The 21,782-nt window shown below is 41.3% G+C and overlaps 1 protein-coding gene across 1 annotated transcript in view; it reads left to right on the forward strand.

The window, feature by feature from the left end:
* The window catches only part of PKHD1 (PKHD1 ciliary IPT domain containing fibrocystin/polyductin), a 365,190-nt gene that overhangs the window by 323,029 nt on the left and 20,379 nt on the right, over window positions 1-21,782 (forward strand). The window contains exons 60-63 of the mRNA XM_072944834.1: window positions 6,257-7,271; window positions 14,753-14,888; window positions 15,859-15,946; window positions 21,658-21,765. Coding sequence (XP_072800935.1) covers window positions 6,257-7,271; window positions 14,753-14,888; window positions 15,859-15,946; window positions 21,658-21,765 — 1,347 coding nt within the window. The remainder of the gene's footprint in view (window positions 1-6,256; window positions 7,272-14,752; window positions 14,889-15,858; window positions 15,947-21,657; window positions 21,766-21,782) is intronic.

A 21,782-nucleotide genomic window follows, 5' to 3' on the forward strand; every position in this document is an offset into this window, starting at 1 on the left:
TCTCACTCAAACCTGCTATACTCCAGAATGATGTCACTTCCCGTATTTGGATTTCTAGCAAAACCCACCTTCTTCCCCAAATCACAACCAACCCTGCTCTGCTCCCTCATGGTTCACCACTGTTTTGTAAAGTCAGATGGTTCCGCACCTTCAGTGGACTCCTGTCTTTCAGATTTCATTGGGCACCACTCTAAGAACAAAGCTTAAAGAGGCCATTTATTTTTTACATGGTTCAGTTCATTAAAATATCTGGCTTTTCTCCATAGGAATAGTTTGACTAGTTATAGAGAAATGTGTGCTCAAGTGGGTCTGCCAGTTGAAACAGAGACACTAGGATCCTATTAAAGAGGTAGGAGGCTCTTATGCATTGAATGTCTGTTCATATTGATTGCGATCCATACCCTGTAGAATTTTAAGGCAGTTTCTTGCATGTTATCACACAGCGAAACACCTTGGTAAACCATTTAAATAATTACATTTCAAATTGATAAAAGCAGAGCAAGATGTAGACCTGAACTAACATCCGTTAATCGGAGAGAGCGCTCGACCTTCCTTCTCATCGGTGACACTTCTGATGACTATGAGAAGACTCGAAAGGCAAAGGCTACTTGACCATAGCAAAGAGACCACTTTAAACAGAGTGACAATAACCTACATCTTAAAGAAAGTATTTCCAATGTCCAGATGATGCTTTTTTCCTCTTAAAAAGTTTTTTTTTTGATTGAAATATAGTCGACTTACAATGTTGTGTTAGTTTCTGGTGTACAGCCTAGTGATTCAGTCATACTATATATATATGTATGTATGTATGCTTTTTCATATTCTTTTGGGTTATTACAAGATGTTGACTATCATTCCCTGTGCTGTACAGTAGGACCTCGTTGTTTATCTATTTTATATATAGTAGTGTGGATCTGCTAATCCCAAACGCCCAATTTAACTCCCTGCTCCTTCCCCCCTTGGTAACCCTAAATTTCTCTTCTTTGTCTGTGAGTCTAAAAATAATGACACAAACGAACTTATTCACAAAACAGAAACAGACAATATTTTTATTTAAAGTAGTGTTGTCCGATACCTTGAAATGAATTGTAATTGACTTAAATGAAGGTGTTATTATGGTTTCCCTCGAAAAGATTTTAATTTCATTTCCCAGATTAGCTGCCAGTAGCAAGCTCTCATAGACTGTTTCTAAAGAGACTATTATCCAAGTTTCTTTGTTTGGACTTATAATAATAATGGTAACGACAGTACTGCTTATTATGTCCCAGGCATCATCCTGAGTCTTTTAAAATGCATTTAATTGTCACAGCTGCCTTATGAACTTGATACCATCCCATTTTCCTTCCCACTTTGCAGAGGAGGAAACTGAGGCTCAGCGAAGTTAAGTTACTTGCTTTAGATCACACAGGGAGTCAGTAGCCGGGCCAGGATTTGAACTGGGGCAGTTTGCACCAGGATCCGTATAAATAACCAGAAGTCTGTGGGAATAACCACTGTCCTGTAACATCTTTCACAGCTGGGCTAGTGGGGTTGGCATTGAGATGCCGGTGGAGGATCGGCACGATTTAAGGACTTAGAAACAACCAACCTGTGTCATGGAGGAAAATCTACACTCTTTTTGTGCTGATCTGAAATGGCCACACACTCACAGGATAGAGGCAGCTTCATCTCCTGGGTCTGTGGAGATCCAGGGAAAATGCTCACAACCTTGCTTTCAGCAACTGTCTGGTGCAGAGATTTTTCCTTCTGGAGCGAAGGGAATGTGAAAGAAAAGGAAGCACTCAGAGGCTTCAGTTTGCTTTCGACAGGTAATCAGTGAGCTGCTTCGTTGCTGTCACGGCTCCTCCCTCCCACCTGATCTGTCCTCGGAAACGCTTTGCTCTACCTGAGTTCCCGCCCGTGACCGTCTCTCCTTGCCAAGAAGATTAATATAAAATATCAGCCCGGGTTTTGTATTCCCAGCCCAGATCTTTATCTCAGAATAAAAGTGGGGAATTGATCTCTCGTGAGTCATGGGCACTGAGGATCTGGGAGCACTTCCCCGGCAGGGAGAGTTGGCAGAAATAGTCCTGGTGGGTTTCGAGTTTATTTGACTAATTCTTTCACCGCCTGTCAAACGCCGCTCCTTTTGTTTAGGTAACAGAACAAGCTGTTTCCTCTGCCGTTTCTCCAGTGGGCAGTAGAGGCACTTGTGGTGAACACACATTACTGCTAACTGTTATGATGTTTGCTGTCAAATTCATTTATTTATACAACTGCTGGAAAAAGCCCGCGGCCCATAAGCAGCCTTGAAAGATTTCAGAGTCATGGGGTGGGGTCATGAGAGGAGGGGAGAAAGAAGTCTCCACTGGTTATGAGAAAGGCGCTGACACAGGAAACGGTCACATATGGTGCAGATTTATTGCGTCCGGGGTTTCCCATTGCAATCTCATTACAGCCGCAGCTCAGACCTGGGCACGGCTCCGCCACATCCATTTCAGGTTTGGCGTCCAGCTGAATTACTGCTCCAGCTCCACACCGCGGACTGGAGAGGTGATGAGTTTATCATTCCGGGGAGAGAGTGTGCCCGGATTGTATTTGTAAAGAATGCTGTTGGCTGCCCCTTCCTTGAATCTAACCCACAGACATCACTGTTCATAGCTGGCAGGCAGGTTTGCTAGCAAAAAATAAATAAATAAATAAAAAGGATATTGAGAAAAGGTGGAGTCAGGGTACAGAGTATGACAAAAGGAATGAAGGGAAGAGGTAAGATGAGGTGAAAGGGAAACTAGCTTGAATTTTGCAGATTTTATTTACTTTTTGATGAGTGGGGAAGAAATTAGATGTCCTGCGTTATGGACGCATGTCTGCGTGCATGTGCAGGTGTGGATGTGCGTATTTCTTTCTTACCCATCTTTTCTAAAAACATAGATGCTTATGCCTGCATTTTGGCGTCTTCTTCACCTGTAACTTGTTTCTTTCAACATTGTTTGTTGTGCGTGTTTCCAGCACTCACAGGTGCTGTTTCAGATGGTGACGACGAGGCAAATGTTGCTATTTTGTGATGAGGATAGTGCCAAAAAAGGCGAGAGGCGAGTGCAAAGCATTTTAAAAACTACGCCTTTTTAAAATTATGACCAATGTAACAGTTTATATGTATTAGCACGTGTGTTCCCAACTGCACATACATCAATGCATGTCATCCTGGACCATCAGCCTAGGGACTGGGAACTATTCTCAGTCACTCTTGCAGATGAGTTAACCGTGTCAGAGAGAGGATACGTAACTTGCCGGTGATTTTGTAGCCAGACAGTGGTGCAGCCTGGACGCAGCGCGGATTCCTCTGACTGGAAAACCTGATCTTTCATCCCCTAAACTGGACTTTCCGAACTTGCATTTACTTTGGCTGTTTTTGATGTGGTAGTCAGAGAATAAAAATCATAATTGAGACCATACTTACTGATGGATGTTTGCAGGTCAGCTCATAATGCAACCAAATAACAAAAAAAGCAGAAAAATACTTTCTAAGCTACTGATTTCAAAATATAGGTGATTAGTATTTCAACATAGTGAGAAAATACAACATAGTCTTCTGGAAATTGTTTGAATGGACTTTCATCACCAAAAATAAGATTTTTTTTAAATTAAAAAGAAAAAAGGAAAGGTGGTTGACTCAGAAGGGTCTATTTAATATAAACCTGCCCCGCCTCCCTCACCTTCATTACCGCTTCATCACTGAATTTCATCTCCTGATCATTTTTTCCCCCTCAAAGCAACACTTTCATAAAAAGGGAAGAAATATTTCAAAATACTCCCTGAGAGGACTTAGTAAAAACAGAAGGGCCTTTCACAGAGAACTTATGGGCATCCTTGCCTGTAATGGTTGGTCTTAGGTAGTTTCCATTTTTCTCAGATTGGTTTGGAAATCTATTCCCATGGAAAGTAGGACCAAGTTCAAGATCTTTGGTGAGATTGCTCACAAAACGATCACAGAGCCCAGAACCTGCAGCTCCCGAAGTCCATCAGCCCATTCCCCCTGGACGTGTGTAGGACCGCTGAGCGGCTTCCCTTCCTATGTAATATCTTCATCCGTTTAGAGCTGTCTTCACGCTGGAGTTTCTCTTTTCAACGTACCTCTTAACTCCCAGCCTAGGGGGTCATTTCCTCAGGCCGACCGCCATTGAGGGTTCTGTCTTCCTCGCTAAGACGATGCCAGGGGAGACCCAGCCTCCGTGCCGCCGCCTGACAGTTTGTGAAAGTCAACCTGGAACACTCTGTAGACTTTGAAGATCGATAATTCTAGACTCCAAGTTAGCAAGGTCGCATTTTTTTGTCCTTTGTATTGAATCTTTTATGCACAAGAACATCACTCTCCATTTACCTGCACCTTATGAATATTACACATGCTCAATTTTTGCAGTTTTAAGAAATAGTTTTTAGCTTGAATTCCCCATTCCAAAACAGAAGACAGCTTTTCTCTCTTATTTCTAATAATGACCCAAATATATTTTCTTTGATATTTCTTTCCAGGATTTCAGCTACTCTGATTGCATATTTAGGAGCACAGCTTTGAGATTTTGGAGTTACACTCTTCATAGCCTGAGGGTCTGTGGCAACATGCATAACTGGGGATAAATTCAACCTGTCTTCACTTGATTTGATCTGTGGCCATTTATATTTGTTAAATTAGAAATAATGAGGTGTAAATGTTGTTTGACAGAAAAGACTTGTAAGTGATTTCTTCTCATTTCTTGAAAATAAGAGAATGATGATATATTTTGTTTTTGTCAGAATCTACTATACTTTAGTGTACCATGAATTGTGAAATCTATCACAAAATGGCTAAAAAAAGTTACCGAGGGAAATGGTGGTGTTAACCTCGAGGAAAAAAAAAACATTAATGTTGATGTATTTCCTTCAATTTCAAACATACAAATTTTTCTCTTTTGCTGAAAAGGGGAAGATGGAAGGATTCTCTGTGCCTTTGAGTCAAAACATTTATTCTCAAAATACTTTTTTCTTTCCTTCTGATCCATTTTTCTAAATAACGGGTAGAAGTTGTTTCTTTTTTTTTTTTCCTTCCTTTTCTTTTAATTTTATTTCCCAGCAAAGACTACCCCTTTGGCATATTTTCTTTTCGAATGTGAAATGAGGTGGAAAATCCTCATTTCACGACAGGAAGGACAAATATTGACACAAAGTTAATATTTGTTAGGACCCTGGAAGCAACCCGAGTGTACGTCCACACACTCACACACGCCCCCCCACCCACCATCCTCTGTCCCTCCTCCTGCAGGAGACATATGTTTCTTGGTTTTGACGTTTATGGTTTCCCATCCAGGGAACGACATACATGGAATGTATGTCGTACTGTATGTCTGGGATGTTTTAGGATATTTTAGGATGTTTAAGTGCACATAAAACACGTGCTTGTGTGCACACATGCACACACAAATACAATGTGCTTAATCTGATTTCCCCCATTTAGCAAGGAGCTTCTGGGCTTTATCACCGGCCTTGTCCATCTTGAACGCATTCGCATACGCCAAGCCGATACTTCTGGTCACTCGGCATTTATTAAGTCCTGCCCACTCTTGCCTCCTGGAGGGGGATGCCCTGGGGCGACCGCGGGGCTGCCCCGCCAGGCTGTTACTCTATCTATTCACATTGATTACAAAAGTCAGCTGTGGCCAGACCTTGCTTTTTTTTTTTTACTTCTTTCTTTTCCTTGCCTTCTCTCAGTCCCTCTTACAAGCACCCCTGCCTGGATTTTCATGAGGAAATAATCTGATTAGGCCTTTCACGGTGAGTTCATATGGAGTTCTCTTTCTCCAGTGGGCTACTAACCGAATAAACGTGTTTAGTGGTAAATTGTAAATGACATTATGATTACCAAAGCCAGCGTGGGTTTCATTTAAAAGTGATCAGCATGGCAGGCCACAAAAATTGTGACTGGCAGAGAAGGCCATTTGGAGAAGTGGGAAAAGGAAAGACAAAAACAAGTGAGAAAGATAATCATTACTCAAAACGGAACCTTCCCCCAACTGAGAGAGGCAGGCAGGAGGCAGAGAAACCCAGAGAAAGAAAACATGGACCGCTAGTTAGAAGGGCAGCTAGGCTGTCCCTGTGGGCGCCCAAGACATCTTTGCACTCTCAGCACCCAGCACACCTGAATGCTCACGATATGTTCTGTGAGGTTACAGATGCCACTGAGGGAAAGTCGTCCTGGAGACATTGTGGTTCTTATGTCACGTGTTTATTTTCCTTGATTTTCTAGGCACATTCAGAGAAGAGCAGAAATGCACATACCGACCCCCGATACAAGGCTACATCTGCAAACAGACCGACCATGTGATCTTAATTCTTGAAAGTGATGAAGCCACCTGGACCACACAGACTTTCTATCCAGTTGTGTCTGTGACTAGTGGTTTTGTTGACACCTTCAGTAGCGTAAATGCCAACACTGCCTGTTCCACTTCGGGGTCTGTGTCGAGTTTCTATTCCATCCTACCCACCAAGGAAATCACCAAGGTCTGCTTTGTGGATCGGACTCCTCAAGCTTTGCGTTTTTTTTTACTGGGTAACAAAAGTACCTCCAAGCTCCTCTTGGCTGTGTTCTACCATGAACTCCAGAGCCCCCGTGTTTTCTTAGGGGAAAGATTCATTCCACCCACTCTGCTTCAGTCAACTTCTTCACTGCTGAATGAGTCTATTGGTTCCAACTATTTCAGCATCCCGGATAACCTCTTATATGTTGTCCTGCAAGGAGAGGAGCCCGTTGAAATACGCTCTGGTGTTTCCATTCACTTGGCGCTCACTGTGATGTTTTCAGCCCTAGAAGAAGGCTGGGAAATCATGATCCTTGAAAGACTAACTGACTTCTTGCAGGTGAGCCAAGACCAGATCAGAATTCTTCATGACATGCCTGGTGATGAAGCAACCTTAAAGGCCATCGCTGACAGTAGAGCCAAGAGAAAGCGCACTTGTCCGACAGTGACCTGTGCCAGTCTTGACAGAGTTGGTCAGCGTAGACCTCTCATGATGGAAGAGAGCTCATATCGGGTCCTGCCACCAACCACTGTGGAAACTCTCTCAAAAGTGGTGGTCATTGAAATTGGAGATCTGCCAACAGTACAGAGCCCTGGACTGACTCCATCCTTATCCAGTAACAAATTACAGAGTTTGGCTCACCAGGTTATCAGCGCTCAACAGACTGGAGTCCTGGAGAGTGTTCTGAATACGACTATCGGGGCCTTACTGGTGACTCAGTCAAAGGGAGTCACTGGCTATGGGTAAGTACGGATTATAAAAATGTCTAGATGAGTGCTGATTTCTTGGATGCATATTGCAAATGGTGGTCTCCTGACACTGAATCAATCTGCCTGCTTCTTAAGGTAAGAAGAAAAACTTCAAGAGCCATTTATAGACTTAACTTCTCAATTTTTAAATTCGTTGTTAAATCTGTCATCTTCATGGTGATTCTGTTTGCCAGGTGGTTGAAGAAGTTACATTTCAGTACTTTAAAGTGAAAAGCATGGAGGAAGAGGCTTTTATAAAGCAACTTGTGTTCAGTTATTTGTGCATTCATTTATTCATGTAATGAATGTAAGCAGTGGGCTAGACTCCAGGTTGCTAAGGTGAAACTGATACGACTTTTGCCTCATGGGGCAAAAACACTACCTATCACATTTGCATAGCGCTTTGAGCTGAAAGTTGAGTACTTGGCGGGGATGATGATAATTCTGCCAGCAGGGAGTGGGGAAGGGACTTATATTTGGGAAAATGTGGGAGGGACAACCAGGAGTTTACCAAGATAAAACAGTGAACCAGATTGGGTTTTATTTAACCTAAGATTATAAATCCCTGAAAAGATGTCAAACTGTGTGAGACAGGAGCATATAATGCTGCCAACTATGTTTACGGCACGACCTGTGTAGGATTTGTAATAGCCTTTCTGCTATGTTATTCTGACTTTCCAAGCTTGCATTTTGTTGTATGTTCAATATGCATTTACCTGAATAGTTCCCTGAACCTAGTAAATGAAGAAGTGCATGAAGTACGCAATCAGGGAAGGCAAGTATAAATGGCTCTCAGTTTTGTAGCTCGTGTTAGCCGTGGGATGACCTGACCAGCCCAAGTTCATCTAAGACACCTGCCATAAGGTCAAGGCTGAGTCCCAAGGTCCAATTTTTAGCAGATGCAAAAGAACCAGGAACAACAGCCCGGACTGAGAGACCATATGAATTTGTCACAATGCTTAGGAAACATATGTAAAAGTAACCATATCACACATGCCTTCTGCTAAGTTGTAGAGGACTCAAGATGGACAAACTTGGATAGTCCCAGCAAACCTGTCACCACCACTGGAAAAATAAACACAAACCCATGTGCATTTTGAGTTGATATTGGGTCCCTGATGTAGGTCAAAATATCCGGATTCTGAGCTATATTTCTCAGTAAAATTTTAGAACATTCATATTCTTTCATATTTCTCTGTTACTGCTTTTTTCATTGTATTTTGTGGTAGTGATAATAAATAAGCAATGAATATTTAATGGGTGTTAATTACCTTCTATGCAATCATCTCCAGTAGATGTGAGATTCACTCTAATATAAAAAGTAAAACAAAAAGAGGCACATTCACATTTTGAGGCATATTCAACTAGTCCATTGATTGCCTTTCTATACATAGAGCACCATATCCATATGAAACCGTAGCTGGTGTTTTTGCATCATCATGTACCTGTCTTTGGTATGTGTCTTCCTCGTGGTACACGAATATGTATGGAAGTTATGAAAAGAAAACGCAAGCAATTTTTTTCCCAGGTTCTGGTTGATTGGGAATTGTTAGCTTAGCATTAAAAATTACTCCTGGTTGCATAATTGCTCAGAACCTGTTAAATCTTGGGTATTTTTACGAACCACCAAATCTTCACCATGTTATTGATATAATTATGATGTTCCGCAGGATGATATAAAAATCAGGAATCTGAAAAAGAAATGATGCTAATGTATCTTAGCTTACGTTTAAATATATTCTCCTTTAGCTCAATTTCATTTAATCCCACTGAATTCTTAAACACATATTCTATGTATGGATGACCAGAGAGAAGCAGGGCCAGTGCATTACTAAATTTTATTTGGATTTTTACAGCACTGAGCTTTCTTAATAGATTATTCTTCCAAAATGACTGATTTTTACATTGTATGTCACAAAAAAAAAAAAGACTTAGTGATTATTTAGCTTTTAACCAGAAGGAGAGAAAAGTCAAAGAGTGACGACAATGGTGGTGAAGCAGAGGAAACCCACCAGAGAGAATGGACCCAGCACAAGGTTAGGCACACACACACGTATGGGTGGGGGGTGTCAGTCTATCATGAGCTTCCGGGAAAAGATCTCCTTTATCGCCCACCATCCGTCCTAGCCATCGTGCTTTCACTTGTGACTCAGATATTTCTGATCTAATACAAAACTGCTCAAAGCATGTATATCATAGCATCCATCTTCTGTTGGGATGTGTCACAGCCCCCATCTCTCTCTGTTCTTCTAGCATTTTTAAGAGAGGTTTCCTAGACATAAAGCAGAAAGCAAATCTTCTGAAGCTAAGGAAAGGCTGCTTCTTGAGTATATCTGAATAAATCTCTGCAGAATGAGAAATGCCACGTCCTAAGGGATTTAATGAGAACTAGCAAGTTTTCCCATGGTCCTAAGAATTGCACAGTAGGATAAACAGCCCCGAAGCCTTGTGCAGGCCCCAGGGCCAGCCCTGTTTCTTTCAACTTTGATCAGTGTCAACTGGAACTTCCATTGAATGCACTGGAGAGCCATCAACAAGCTAATGAGTTGACCTTGAGATGCAGAAATTAGGCTGGGGACACAAGCCTTTCAGGGGAAACACATAGGATGTTCTTGAGACGCTCGTTCTTGTTAATTTCATGGGGTCGCATGCCTTCCAACAAATTGAGGCCATATTGGAATTTTACTTATCAAGGGAGTTACTACCTGCTTTCAAAAAGTGACCAGCGTCTGCTTTGTGGGGAGAAATGGAGGGCTGTCTACTTTGTGATTAGATAATACACAGTGACTTGGCCTCTCCTGGTCTTCAACCAGGAGGCATCCAGACTTAACATCCTCTGTGTGGCGAGGTCAGTTCCATGAGCCTGTTTTCCATCTTCCAAAACTTCAATGGCCTCTCCTCTCCTCTCCTGCCTTCTTTATCCTTGTTGATTTCCACCATTTTTAACTCATTTCTGTTCTTTTAAGTAATTTCAGTGGAGTTAGGAGGGAACAGAGATAAACATATGCTCGATCTGCCCTTTTAAAACTTGGGGGTCCAAAAAAAATAAAACTTGGGGTTCCTCATAGGAACCTTTTTTTTTTAATATTCTGCCTTTTATCTGGAATCCTGAGAGGACACATTATATATTACTTCCCTTCCTTTCAGTAGAACCTTGATTTTTGCTCTCGAGTTTCTTTCCATCCCGTATTTTCTTCTTCTCCCTCCCTTTTTCCTGCTTCATATTAAAAAAAAAAAAGTTCTTTAAATAATACTTTTTGTCATATAGAAAATGTAAATATATCTATATCTTTTGTGGAACTATAGCTACTGAAATGCTAAAGCTATCTGTGGTTGGCAATATTTCTAAAATAGCCACCCAAAGGGGTGCTGTTCTGAACCCAGGAACCTATGACTATGACCAGATAGCATTTCTATGAAGACACTGTGTTAAAATGGAGAAAATGCTCAGGGTTATCAAGGGAGGGGCAGTTAAACACAGGAGCCCTTAAAAGAGGAGAGCTTTCTCCTGTTGTGGCAGAAGAAGGAGGCAGAAGAGGAAGGCAGGGAGATTGTTCCAGGGGTGAGAAGGAAGGGAAGGGTCACTGCTTTTAGAATGGAAGGGACCCCATGAGAAGAAAATCAGATGGATGTCATCGGTAGAGAGTGGACCTTGGCTGACAGCCAGCAAGGAAACAGGGACCTCTGTTCCACAGCCACAAGGACATGCATTCTAGCAATGATCGATTTGAGTCTGGAAGTGGATTCTTCCTGAGAACCCCTACATAAGCAGTGAACCCAGCCAAGCTGTCTGGACTCTTGACCTGCAACCTGAAGATAATAGATTTAGGATATTTGTAAGCCACTAAGTTTGTGCTGTTTTGTTGTGCTGCCATAGAAAACTCACATGCTATCTCACAGAAAGCTCTTTTTTTATGACACTGCCATGAACTTTGGACCCTAAAAACAGTCATAGGGAAGGTGAGCATGGCTCTGCGGGGTATGTATCTGTGTATTTTTGTACCCATTGCATTGGTAGTGTTTTAAGTTTTCTCACTCTGTGTAAGGAGCAGCTTGTCGAGCTGACTTGGCAAAGGGAAGAAATCTAGGAGAGCCCATCGGTGAGACGAGTCTGTAGGTGACACTCAAGATCATTTGGCATCTTCTCTTGTGCAACCTCTCCCTGCCCCCTGGGCACCTGCTTTCTAGGAAACAGCTGTTTGGGAGCTGCTCCTCCCAAGACCAGTGGAACGTTCATCCCGGAAGGGTAAGCATTTCGGGTCAGGCAGATGCAGAAGCAAGAGTTGGGGTGAATAGCGGTTGACGTCTGGACTGAGCCATTTCCTGTATTCCCTTGATCTTTCTCTTTTAGCTTGCACTTAAACATCGAAGGGAAAAAAAAAAATTCTTCCACATCCCTGACTTGGTGTTGGAAGCCGTTAAATAGTGGTTAAAACTGGGAGGATGGGAGGGAACTTTCCTTCCCCATTTTTTAGAGTTTGGCTGTAGGTCCTTCTGCCTGCAGGCTACGGTCACATTAGCCGTTGGAAATTGGATAACGACAGCACAATGACAAATCCAGGTTGCTTGCAATAAGTTGCTAATCCCTTTGCTTTAATATCGGAGCAGCGTATAATGATGTTTGGACATCACTCCAGTTTACTGACGACCCCACTGGGGCTGGCAATAGAACCGTACAACTGTCTAACAAGGCGTCAGGTGACCCCCGTCGTCACAGCAACGGACACTGGAATCTAATCTGCCCTCCATCCCTTCTAGCGCCCAATAACGCCTAGATTATATAAGTGGCCCATCATTGCTTGGTAACTTGAATCAATTAACGTTAATTCGCACAATGCTATGATGTATTGTGATCACTTTCATTTCAGGGAAGGGGGAGAAATTGCCATAAGTCACCTAAAATGAGGTTGTCTGTGGTGCCGAGGTATTAATTGGGTGTCCATATTAAATGCAAAAGGAGCCCCATCGTGAAAGGAAAGTGGATGAGTGACTCTCCTGGCTGCTATTGACCTATCAGAAGAAGACAGTGCCCTTTTCCTTTGCTTTTATCTATTACAGTTTTCCCTATTGCGTGTCAAGTTGATGTATTATAAAAAATTCATTTGGTGACCTTTCACCCCCTGAGCAGATTAAACAATTTCACTTCGATGGCATCATTAACAGGACCCTGCATTTAATGATGATTTCTCTAAAAGGCCACGGAGATTCGATTTTAAGCTAACAGATTTATTGCACTATTATAACATATCGTAAAAAACTGTACCACCTACGGTCAGGTTTTAGGATAGAAACTGCTTAAGAGTTTATGGGGAGCTTAAAGTGGTATTACCTTGGGATATGCTGTAGCAGCAAGTCTCTGACCTCCAGTGAGATGCTGTTTACATTTAATAAGAGATGTTTGCTCACAATAAACTTTAAAGTGTGTCAGGGACGGGCCTCTTAGCAAGCGTTCAGGCAGTGGCTCCCACCCTTTCGTCTCTAGACATCAGTGTACTTATGTCAGGGTCTTTGATGGAGTCGTTCGGTTTCTTTAACCCACACAGCCAGCCCCGCATCCCGTCCGCATCAGAAAGCGTTTAAGAAATAGGCTAGGGGAGAAATAGGATCTGGTAACAATGTAAGCATTTTCCAATAACCTGGGAGCCATAGAAGCATAGAATTAATAGCATGGATTTTTAAAATCTGGTTTAAATTTTTTCTTAAAAAAGAAAAAAAAAGGAGCCTTACCCACTCAGGCTAAGCAAACTAATAAAGGATGATCAGGCTAGTGTATGCTGAATTCCCAGTGAGTGATTCTAGCAGAGGGCAGCTGGAAGATGACCAAAGGGGGTTCCTGGGACCACACGTGCCCCCTCTCCCCTCGTTTTCCAGAATGCTTGGGGGATAGGGAGCTTGCTTCCCACAGAAACGTCACTGTTTGTGAGCCTCTGCATTTGTTCTTCCACAATTTCCCTAAAAGACTAGGGAATAATGTAGTTGAATCACAAGCATTTAACTGAGGGTCAGGTAGGCTACTGTTTTGTTTTGTTTTTTAAGTCAAAGCCTTGTTAAATTTGACCTAGGATGTTTTAAGGGTCGGGTAATATATGTGATATATGATGTCTATAGACCTCCATTTAATTGCTAAAAACCTATTGCGTGCCTCTGATGTGTAATACACAGTAGGCTTAATGGAACAACAGGTTTACCATCTATAATGTCCTTTTAATAAAGCTAACTTGGTCTGCAAAAATACTAAAGCTTGGGGGGAAAAAGATGTTTTGAGGTATGAGCTATATAACCATTTTATTTTCCTTTATGTTTTCCTCGCTAAGTCGCATCAGCAATGAATGTGCTCAAAAGAGGTGAGAAACAGTACAGCTCCAGAGCTCAGCCATACCCTTCCTCTTTGTAAGACCTTTGGCAAATTACGTAAGCCTTTTTGGACCTCAGTTTCTTCATGTGTAAATAAGAGCACCTACATCAGGGTGTCATTTTAAACGTACGCGTTCATAAGTGGAAAGCGAAGAATAGCACCTGGTAGAGGGCAAGTGATCAGCATATATTCATTGTAAACACGTATTATTCTCCCTGAGGGCTTCACTCAATTAAAATAAATTAATCAGTTAATTCCTCAGTTATCGAACCTCTTGAGTGCAAGCATGCTGTGGAGGATGTGAATGTGAAAGGGCTGTTGTGAGATTAAATGAGCTATTCCGTGGGAAACAGTGCTGTTGGGGACGGGTGGTTGCTCCCAGGCATCTCTTCCCAATTCTTGTTGGTGACGTCATCTTGGTACCACGGAATCACCATGGTGAACGTATTTACACCATGGAAATCAGTGAACTCTAAAATCAGGGTCTTTGAGGAGGGAGCTGGTCTACCATCATACTTTGAACGTATCCCCACCTAAGTATTTCAGTCTGGTAAATTGCCTTACCGAGGCTTTTTTGGGGAAATGATATTAATAAACCATGATGCAAATCTAAGCTCACAATACAGGCTTCTCCCACCCCCCAACCCCCTCCCCATACACCCAGTCCATCCTTCACTATGGCTAAGCTCACCTATGAAATAAATGTAGAATTATTCTTTGGTTATAAGGTCATGTTTGCTATACAGTGTATTTTTTTAAGGAATTCATTCATTCATTCAACAAGTATTTATTAAATTCTTTTTTTGGATCCTCTCCCCCCCCAAAATGAAATAAATTCTTTTTTTTGTTGCGGGGGGGGGAGATAATTAGGTTTATTTATTTATTTATTTTTAGTGGAGGGACTGGGGATTGACCCCAGGACCTTGGTTGGGCATGTGAGCACATGCTGTCCCACTGAGCTACACCCTCCCTCCAATACAGGGTATTATTTAGTTTCTCAAAACAAAGGCAGATGCAGATCTCTTCACCGGGAATCATGAGTGATGGAAATAGCTACAGCAGTGATATGATATCTGTAATTTTATGCAAGTATTCCTTTTTTTTCTTTAATATGTGCCAGAAATACAAGCAGTTTTAAACCTGGAAACTTGATATATGTCCGCCCCTCTGCTCTTTCGGTCCTGGTCCAGCCTTCCGATGGGGAAGTGGGAAAAGAACTTGGAGTCCAACCAGAGCTCGTTTTCCTGGATAAGCAGGTAACTTGTGCACAGGGAGCAATCTTTATTTCCAGCCGGGTACCCGTCATGCGCAGCGCTGTTTCAGATTCTGTCCTCATCATGATACACGGGTCCCCCGAGCGCCCACTGTGGGCCGTTTGCTGCGCTTGCAACACCTGACTACTTCCGTCACTCTCCTTCCACTTCCTATGAAGGTCCAGTGTTTGATCAAGGGTAGAAATACAATTCTGATGCTTTTTCTCCCCCAGCAAATTCTTAAAGTCGGTTTCGCGTATCTTCTTCGAAATCTAGCCTTTTCCAAAGTGCTGTATCTCTAACTGAAGGAGTAATTTCATATGTTAATGAAGGACTTTATAACGTCACATCTGCATTATGGTTTTATGTTACTTTAAATGATTTCTCTTGTGCGTGGTTAAGTACATCCTCCACAAGAGGATTCTGTGCTTAACTCTAATTTCAGGTCCATGCCTTCGCTTCTATTTCATCTTTTCTATATTTACTACAGTCATGGTCGGGGTGGGGAGATAGTGAAATATAATAGTTAAATCAGCTTTCCACTCTTTATTTTAAAAATGTGTCCCCTGACATGCATGGAGAGGGACGAAGTCTGTGCCGCTGAGGTCCCTGCTTTTAATCTGGCCTGGCCCTCACCCGGCTTTTTCCTGATTCCTCCTCCTAATCTTTCCTTCCTTATTAACCTTCCGCCCAGAATGCCACTCTCCTTCTCTGTAAACTGAGCTTCCCTTTCTGCCCTTCGCTGCCCTGCCCCGACTTCTGCTACAATAATTTCCCTTCTCTCCTCCCCATAAGCTAACTTGATGTATTCTTCGTAACACGAGAAAGAAAAAGTTATTTTTTTCCTTTGCTTATTTCTCCTGAATATGTGCTTTATAAGAGATTCTGTCTGAATCCTTTTCTGTTTTGGATAACTTCACAAAATTCTCTTCTTCGTTGAACTTTTTCTTTCTTTCTTTTTTTCTGTTTCCAGAATCGGAGAGTCGAGTCCCTGGGGGCCCCGTCAGAGCCTTGGGCCGTTTCTGTTTCCCTGGAAGGAGCCCCAGATTCTGTGCTGAGAGGTAGGTATCTGTGACATTCGGAGACTGCTCCAACTGCTTCTGCACAAAAATACTTGCAGCCATTGGGAATTAATGACAAGGTAAGGAATACTCAGTCTCTTCCACAATTTGAAAGAAGTCTCCTTTACCCCTGGTCTACAATGCCAGCATCTGCAAAAAGGAACATCAGGTTGGCAGGAAAAGTTTAAGGAACCGTCTGGTCCCCTCCCTCCCCTGGCATGGTGAGGAGCTTTTTGTCACACTGTATCTTCAATATGGTGTAAGGAGCAGGACAGGACCCTCTAAGACAAATGATGCTCTGGAACAGTATCAGGTCACAGGTGCATGTGGTTTATGTGGGAGAACAGAGACACTTGCTCTCAACGTTATGAAGAATAAATGTGACAGCAGATGCAAAGCACCTGGCCCAGAGCAGACCCTGAGCGTTCACCTCATCACCTTTCTTTGCCCTCTGTTACCTGCCTGTTCAGTCCCAGGACCACTGCTAGCTTCATTTAACATCCCCCGAGCTTGTGCATATGGCAGTCAAAAACCCCCATCCTGTTATTTGCTTCTGTAAGTTTGACTTATTTAGACACTTCATATACATGAAATCATACAGCCCCTGTCCTGGCTGATTTCACTGAGCTTCATGTCCTCAAGATTCATCTATGCTGTCATGTATTTCAGAATGTCTTTTTTAAGGCTGAGTATTATTCCATCATGTGTGTGTGTGTGTGTGTGTGTGTGTGTGTGTGTGTGTGTGTATACACACACACACCTGTTGATCTGTTGGTAGACATGTAGATTGTTTACATATGTTGGCAACAAATAAACAGCACTGCAACAAATATGGGGGTGCAGACAATTCTTTAAGATCCTGATTTCAATTATTTTGGATAAATACCTAGAAGTGTGCTTGCTGGATCATATAGGAGTATGTTTTTTTCTTTGTTTGGATTTAGATGACTGTTCTCAGCTTTAATCAGAGTTCTAATTCACAATAAATTATAGTTTGAGTAATTGCTTGTATAAACAATTTTTGTTGTACCTAGGGAAATTTTTTTTCATTTTCATGTTCTTTTTCATTAAAGGTTATTACAGGGTACTGAACAAAGTTCCCTGTGCTATACACGAGAAACTTTTTTAAAAATCTATTTTATATATAGTGGCTAACATTTGTAAATCTCAAACTCCCAAATTTAGCTCTTCCCACCCCTTTCTCCCAGTAACCATAAGATTGTTTACTATGTCTGCGAGTCTGTTTCTGTTTTGTAGATAAGTTCATAGTGTCCTTTTTCTTTTTCATAGTGTGTCTACTTTTAATGTTGTGAGGAATCCCCAGACTGTTTTCCATTGTGGTGACACCATTTTCCATTCCCAAAGAAAGTGTATAAGAGTTCCAATTTCTCTACATCCTCACTAACACTTGTTTATTTTGGTGTTTTTTATAATAGCCATCCTGAGAGGTGTGAGGTGCTGTATCATTGTGGTTTTGACTTGTATTTCCTTGATGACTAGTGATGTTGGGCATCTTTACATATGGCCAGTTGGCCATTCATAGGTCTTCTTTGGAGAAACATCTAAGTCTTTAGCTTATTTTTTAATCAGGTTATTAGTTTTGTTTTTGTTTTTGCTACTGAGGTGTAAGAATTCACTGTCTATTTCAGAAACTAACCCCTTATCAGATACATGGCTTGGAAACATTTTCTACCATTCTGTGTGTTTGCTTCACTCTGTTGATTGTTTGCCTTGCTAGGCAGAAGCTTTTTGATTTGATGTAATCCCACGTGTCTAATTTTGCTTAAGGTGTCCATGCTGCACAAAGTGATCTGCAGATTCAGTGCAATTTCTTTCAAAATCTCAATGGCATTTCTTACAGAAGTAAGAAAAACAATTCTAAAATTGAAATGGAACTCCAAAGGATCCCAAATAGCCAAAACTATCTTGAAAAATAAGAACAAAACTGGAGGCACTACACTTCCTGACTTCAAAATATATTACAAAACTATAGTAATTAAAACAATATGATACTGACATAAAGACAGACTTACAGACCAATGGAACAGGATAGAGAGCTCAGAAATAAATCTATGCACATGTAGCCAACAAGGGAATGAAGAATCCACAATGGGGAAAGGATTGTCTCTTCAACAAATGGTGTTGGGGAAACAGAATATTCACGTGCAAAAGAATGAAATTTGACCCTTGTTTTATACCATACAGAAAAATCCACTCAGAATGGATTAAAGTCTTAAACATACAACATGAAACTAAAACTGGAAGAAATACAGAGGAAAAGCTTCTTGACATTGGTCTTGGCAATGATTTCATAGATAGGACGTCAAAAACACTGGCAGCAAAAGCAAAATTGATGGATTTCTTGATAACTCTTTTAAAAAGATCAGCTTACAGGATTTATTATACACTTCATGGACTGGTTAGGACATTTCCATTGGCTTTGGGTTTTCTGTAATGTCCTTTATAAACATGTAAATGACTCACCTACCAGTTCAGACATCAGCCTTTCTGTGCAATTACTGGTTTCCAAAAAGAAGCCATGATTTTATGGTTATTTCTTGCTATACCCTGGCTGTGAGTCTAAACTCATTCACATGCCTCCTGTAAAGTATATAAAATGTATAGGACCCAGTCCATCATAGGAGTTCATGGTGGCTGTGCTCTCACAGCCTAAGCACCCCCTTAAAGGTACCACCTCCAAGTACCATTACATTGGAGATGAGTTTCCAACATTCGAATGTTGGAGAGACACGTTCAGTCCATAGTGATACCTTACCCATCCTTTACAGATTATTCGTACTCCATGTCTTACCCACACTTCATATCCTTAGTCCTACTCTGTACCTTCCCTGTACTCTAGACTCTGCCCACAATTTCTACTCTATCACTTTCCCTTACCCAGGACTGTGTTCATACCCTGTGCCTTACCCATATTCTTTTTTTTATAAAATATTGTAATAAAATATATGTAACATAAAACTTGCTATCTTAATTGGCTTTACCTGTACAGTTCGGTCATTCATATTCCTCCCCTTATTCATATTTTACATGCTTACCCATACTCCATACCTCCCCACACTTTATATATTACCCACACTCAGTACCTCCCTGGTACTCCATGCCTTTCCCACACCCCATACCTCACTCCTCTACCGTACTTTACTGAGGCTCAATACTTTACTGTGCCCCACTCCTGACACATACTCCCCCAAATTATTCCTTATTTTCCTCTCAGTTATCCCACAGCTATCACCACTGATAAGCTTAAAATCGCACTGGATCATGCCAAATGAATGAGACATGAAACCATTTGTTACTTTCTCCTATGGACACCAAGTCACACTCAAGCCCGCTGACTCCCCCGGATCAGTGTTGGATGGAACAGTGTCCTCATTGTCCTCGTTGAGGGAATGAGAATGAATGAGAAGTGGGCTGAGATTGCCTTCTGTACACACATTTTTGTGTATGTGAGTGTCATGAAATAGGAAAAATACTTTGTGTCGTTTCCTTTTTAGAACACCCACATCACCAAACACCCTATTTCATGACTGAAAGTGTCTCTTGAAGCCATCATGAAATATTTCTCCTTAACTTAAAAGGAATAGAACCAAGACCAATTGGCATGGATTACCTAACTTATTCTGAGTACTTCCTGCAGAAAAATAAATTAACAACGACAAACCCCTATCTATAGGTCTAGCCTAAATCTTTTATTCTGCAATTTAACTTCATGTTCTTTTGTTTCAGTAGATCCTCTTCAGTTAAAAAAAAAAAGGTTATAACCTATTAACCAAAAATGGATTTATATACTCAAAGACAATTATTTAGGATCCTTCAGACACTTTGATACTTAACTGTATATACTATAGATCTTAGTTGCAGAAAAAATATGTTCTTAATATTAAAAAAATTGTCTCAACGTTAATGATGGAACAGTTTGCTAGCGTGTACAGCTAAGGTTAAGAGACATAGTTGTGGGGGAGAATTGGGGCTGAAAAGGCATTTCAGAAACCCTGTACCCTACGGAAACACATTCAGGTAGCATTCCCTAGTAAGTCATGTAGTCAGTTTCAATCTTGCGTCAAGTCGAACACCTCGACTCATGCTAGGTTCCCTCAGCCAGTACACGGTTCATACCAGCTCGATCAGGGAGGCTGTCAGTGACATTTGTCTCTTTTACAATTACCATTCCAGAGATATGATGAACCCCGGAGTAATGTACTGTACTTGGCAGCAACTGCCTCAGCTTTTGGGCACATATGCTTCAAATCTGAGAATAGCATAGATATATATGGGAATCTTCGTCGAGATCTCTGAGGCAAGCTGGTATTTAACGCAAAAGCAAACCCATTTGGAGCTAAAGTACTTTCCATTAGGCAGTTTGGCGGCTGTTCTACGAGGCTGACTCACTGTGCTCGCCGGACACATTTCGATTAAATGCTGCTTTGTATTCCTCCAAAGATGGGGACAATAAGGACGTTTGTCAAAGGGAAAACTGCAGCAAACGATTTCATGTTGAACATCTGTACTCCGCAGTTCATTGTTTGCAAGAGTTTATTGACTATAATTTTGATGCATATAGGTTTTAAAGAGTATAAACTGCATTTATCTTGAGCGCCTCGCATTTATTTGAGTCTTGGCTTATTTATTTCCATTTTTCTGGGCATTTTTATTTATTTGGGGACTCTGAAGAGATGAAGGAAAAGATGTTTCTGAAAAAGGAAGTTTTAGTTAGCTCTGCAAAATTGATGAGGAAAGACGATGTTTTTTTCCCAAAAGAAAGACTGAGCAATTGAATTGAAAAATGTAACACTATGCATATTATATCTTTATGATACCTTTCAGCCTGAAAGATCTCAAACAGATTTCTTTAAACTTTAGGACCGCTCTGCTCACTCACTGTCCAGCATACCCATCATAGTGACATTTTTCAGAGTGAAATTAACAGCAGCTGCTAATTAGCAAAGTAATTTGAGGGTAGTGGAGTCAGGAGATTAATTCATGGTGTTGTGACTGTGAGCCAGAGCTAAGTTCCCTTCTTTCAACTTCATAAATGGATAGCCTATTGTTAGAAGTCAGAAGACCTCTTTTTTGCATTTTATTCAGGGACATCATAGCCCAGAGAATCCAAGTCGCCAAACAGGGTAGCCTGTATCAGTCCTGACTTGATACATTGCAGTGGTCCTGATCTAACTCTGCCACCACGTAACCTACAGATCCCTTGAATGGAAGAGAGGCAGAGCCTAGAATTTGATTACTTAGAAAGAGAACAGACTTTCTTTCTTGAGAGACATTTAATAATAAAATAGTCAATATATAGTAATGGTTCCGAATACAGACTTTGAAATCAGGCAGATTTGAGCTATAATCCCCACACCAAATCCTTTAACCTTTCAGCAGCCTATTTCCTAGTCTTTAGACTATAGATACTAGCATATTGTATAGGGTTGTGCGGTTTGTTTACGATGCTGTGTACAAAGCACAGTGTCTGGCATAGCGAGCATTCAATCTACATGAGCTGTTATTATTAATATTATTCTATCTTGGATTACGTGGTTCCAGGACTTGTCTAGGAGAAGCCTGATGGGTTTAGTAACCTCTTTAATTAATTTTTTTTTATTGTCCAATTGCCTCTCTACAGAGAAGTCTTGAAGAAATTGCTCTTGTGTGGGTGACCAACATTCACTTTTTGTCTTTGTGTTTGTCTGTAGGCTGTACTCGGGCAGAAACCCAAGATGGTTATGTGAGCTTCTCCAACTTGGCAGTTTTGATCTCCGGATCAAATTGGCACTTTATTTTCACTGTCACTTCCCCTCCAGGTAATTTCAGCACAGTG

This window comes from Vicugna pacos, chromosome 20, assembly GCF_048564905.1.
Source record: "Vicugna pacos chromosome 20, VicPac4, whole genome shotgun sequence".
NCBI classification, from domain to species: Eukaryota; Metazoa; Chordata; class Mammalia; order Artiodactyla; family Camelidae; genus Vicugna; species Vicugna pacos.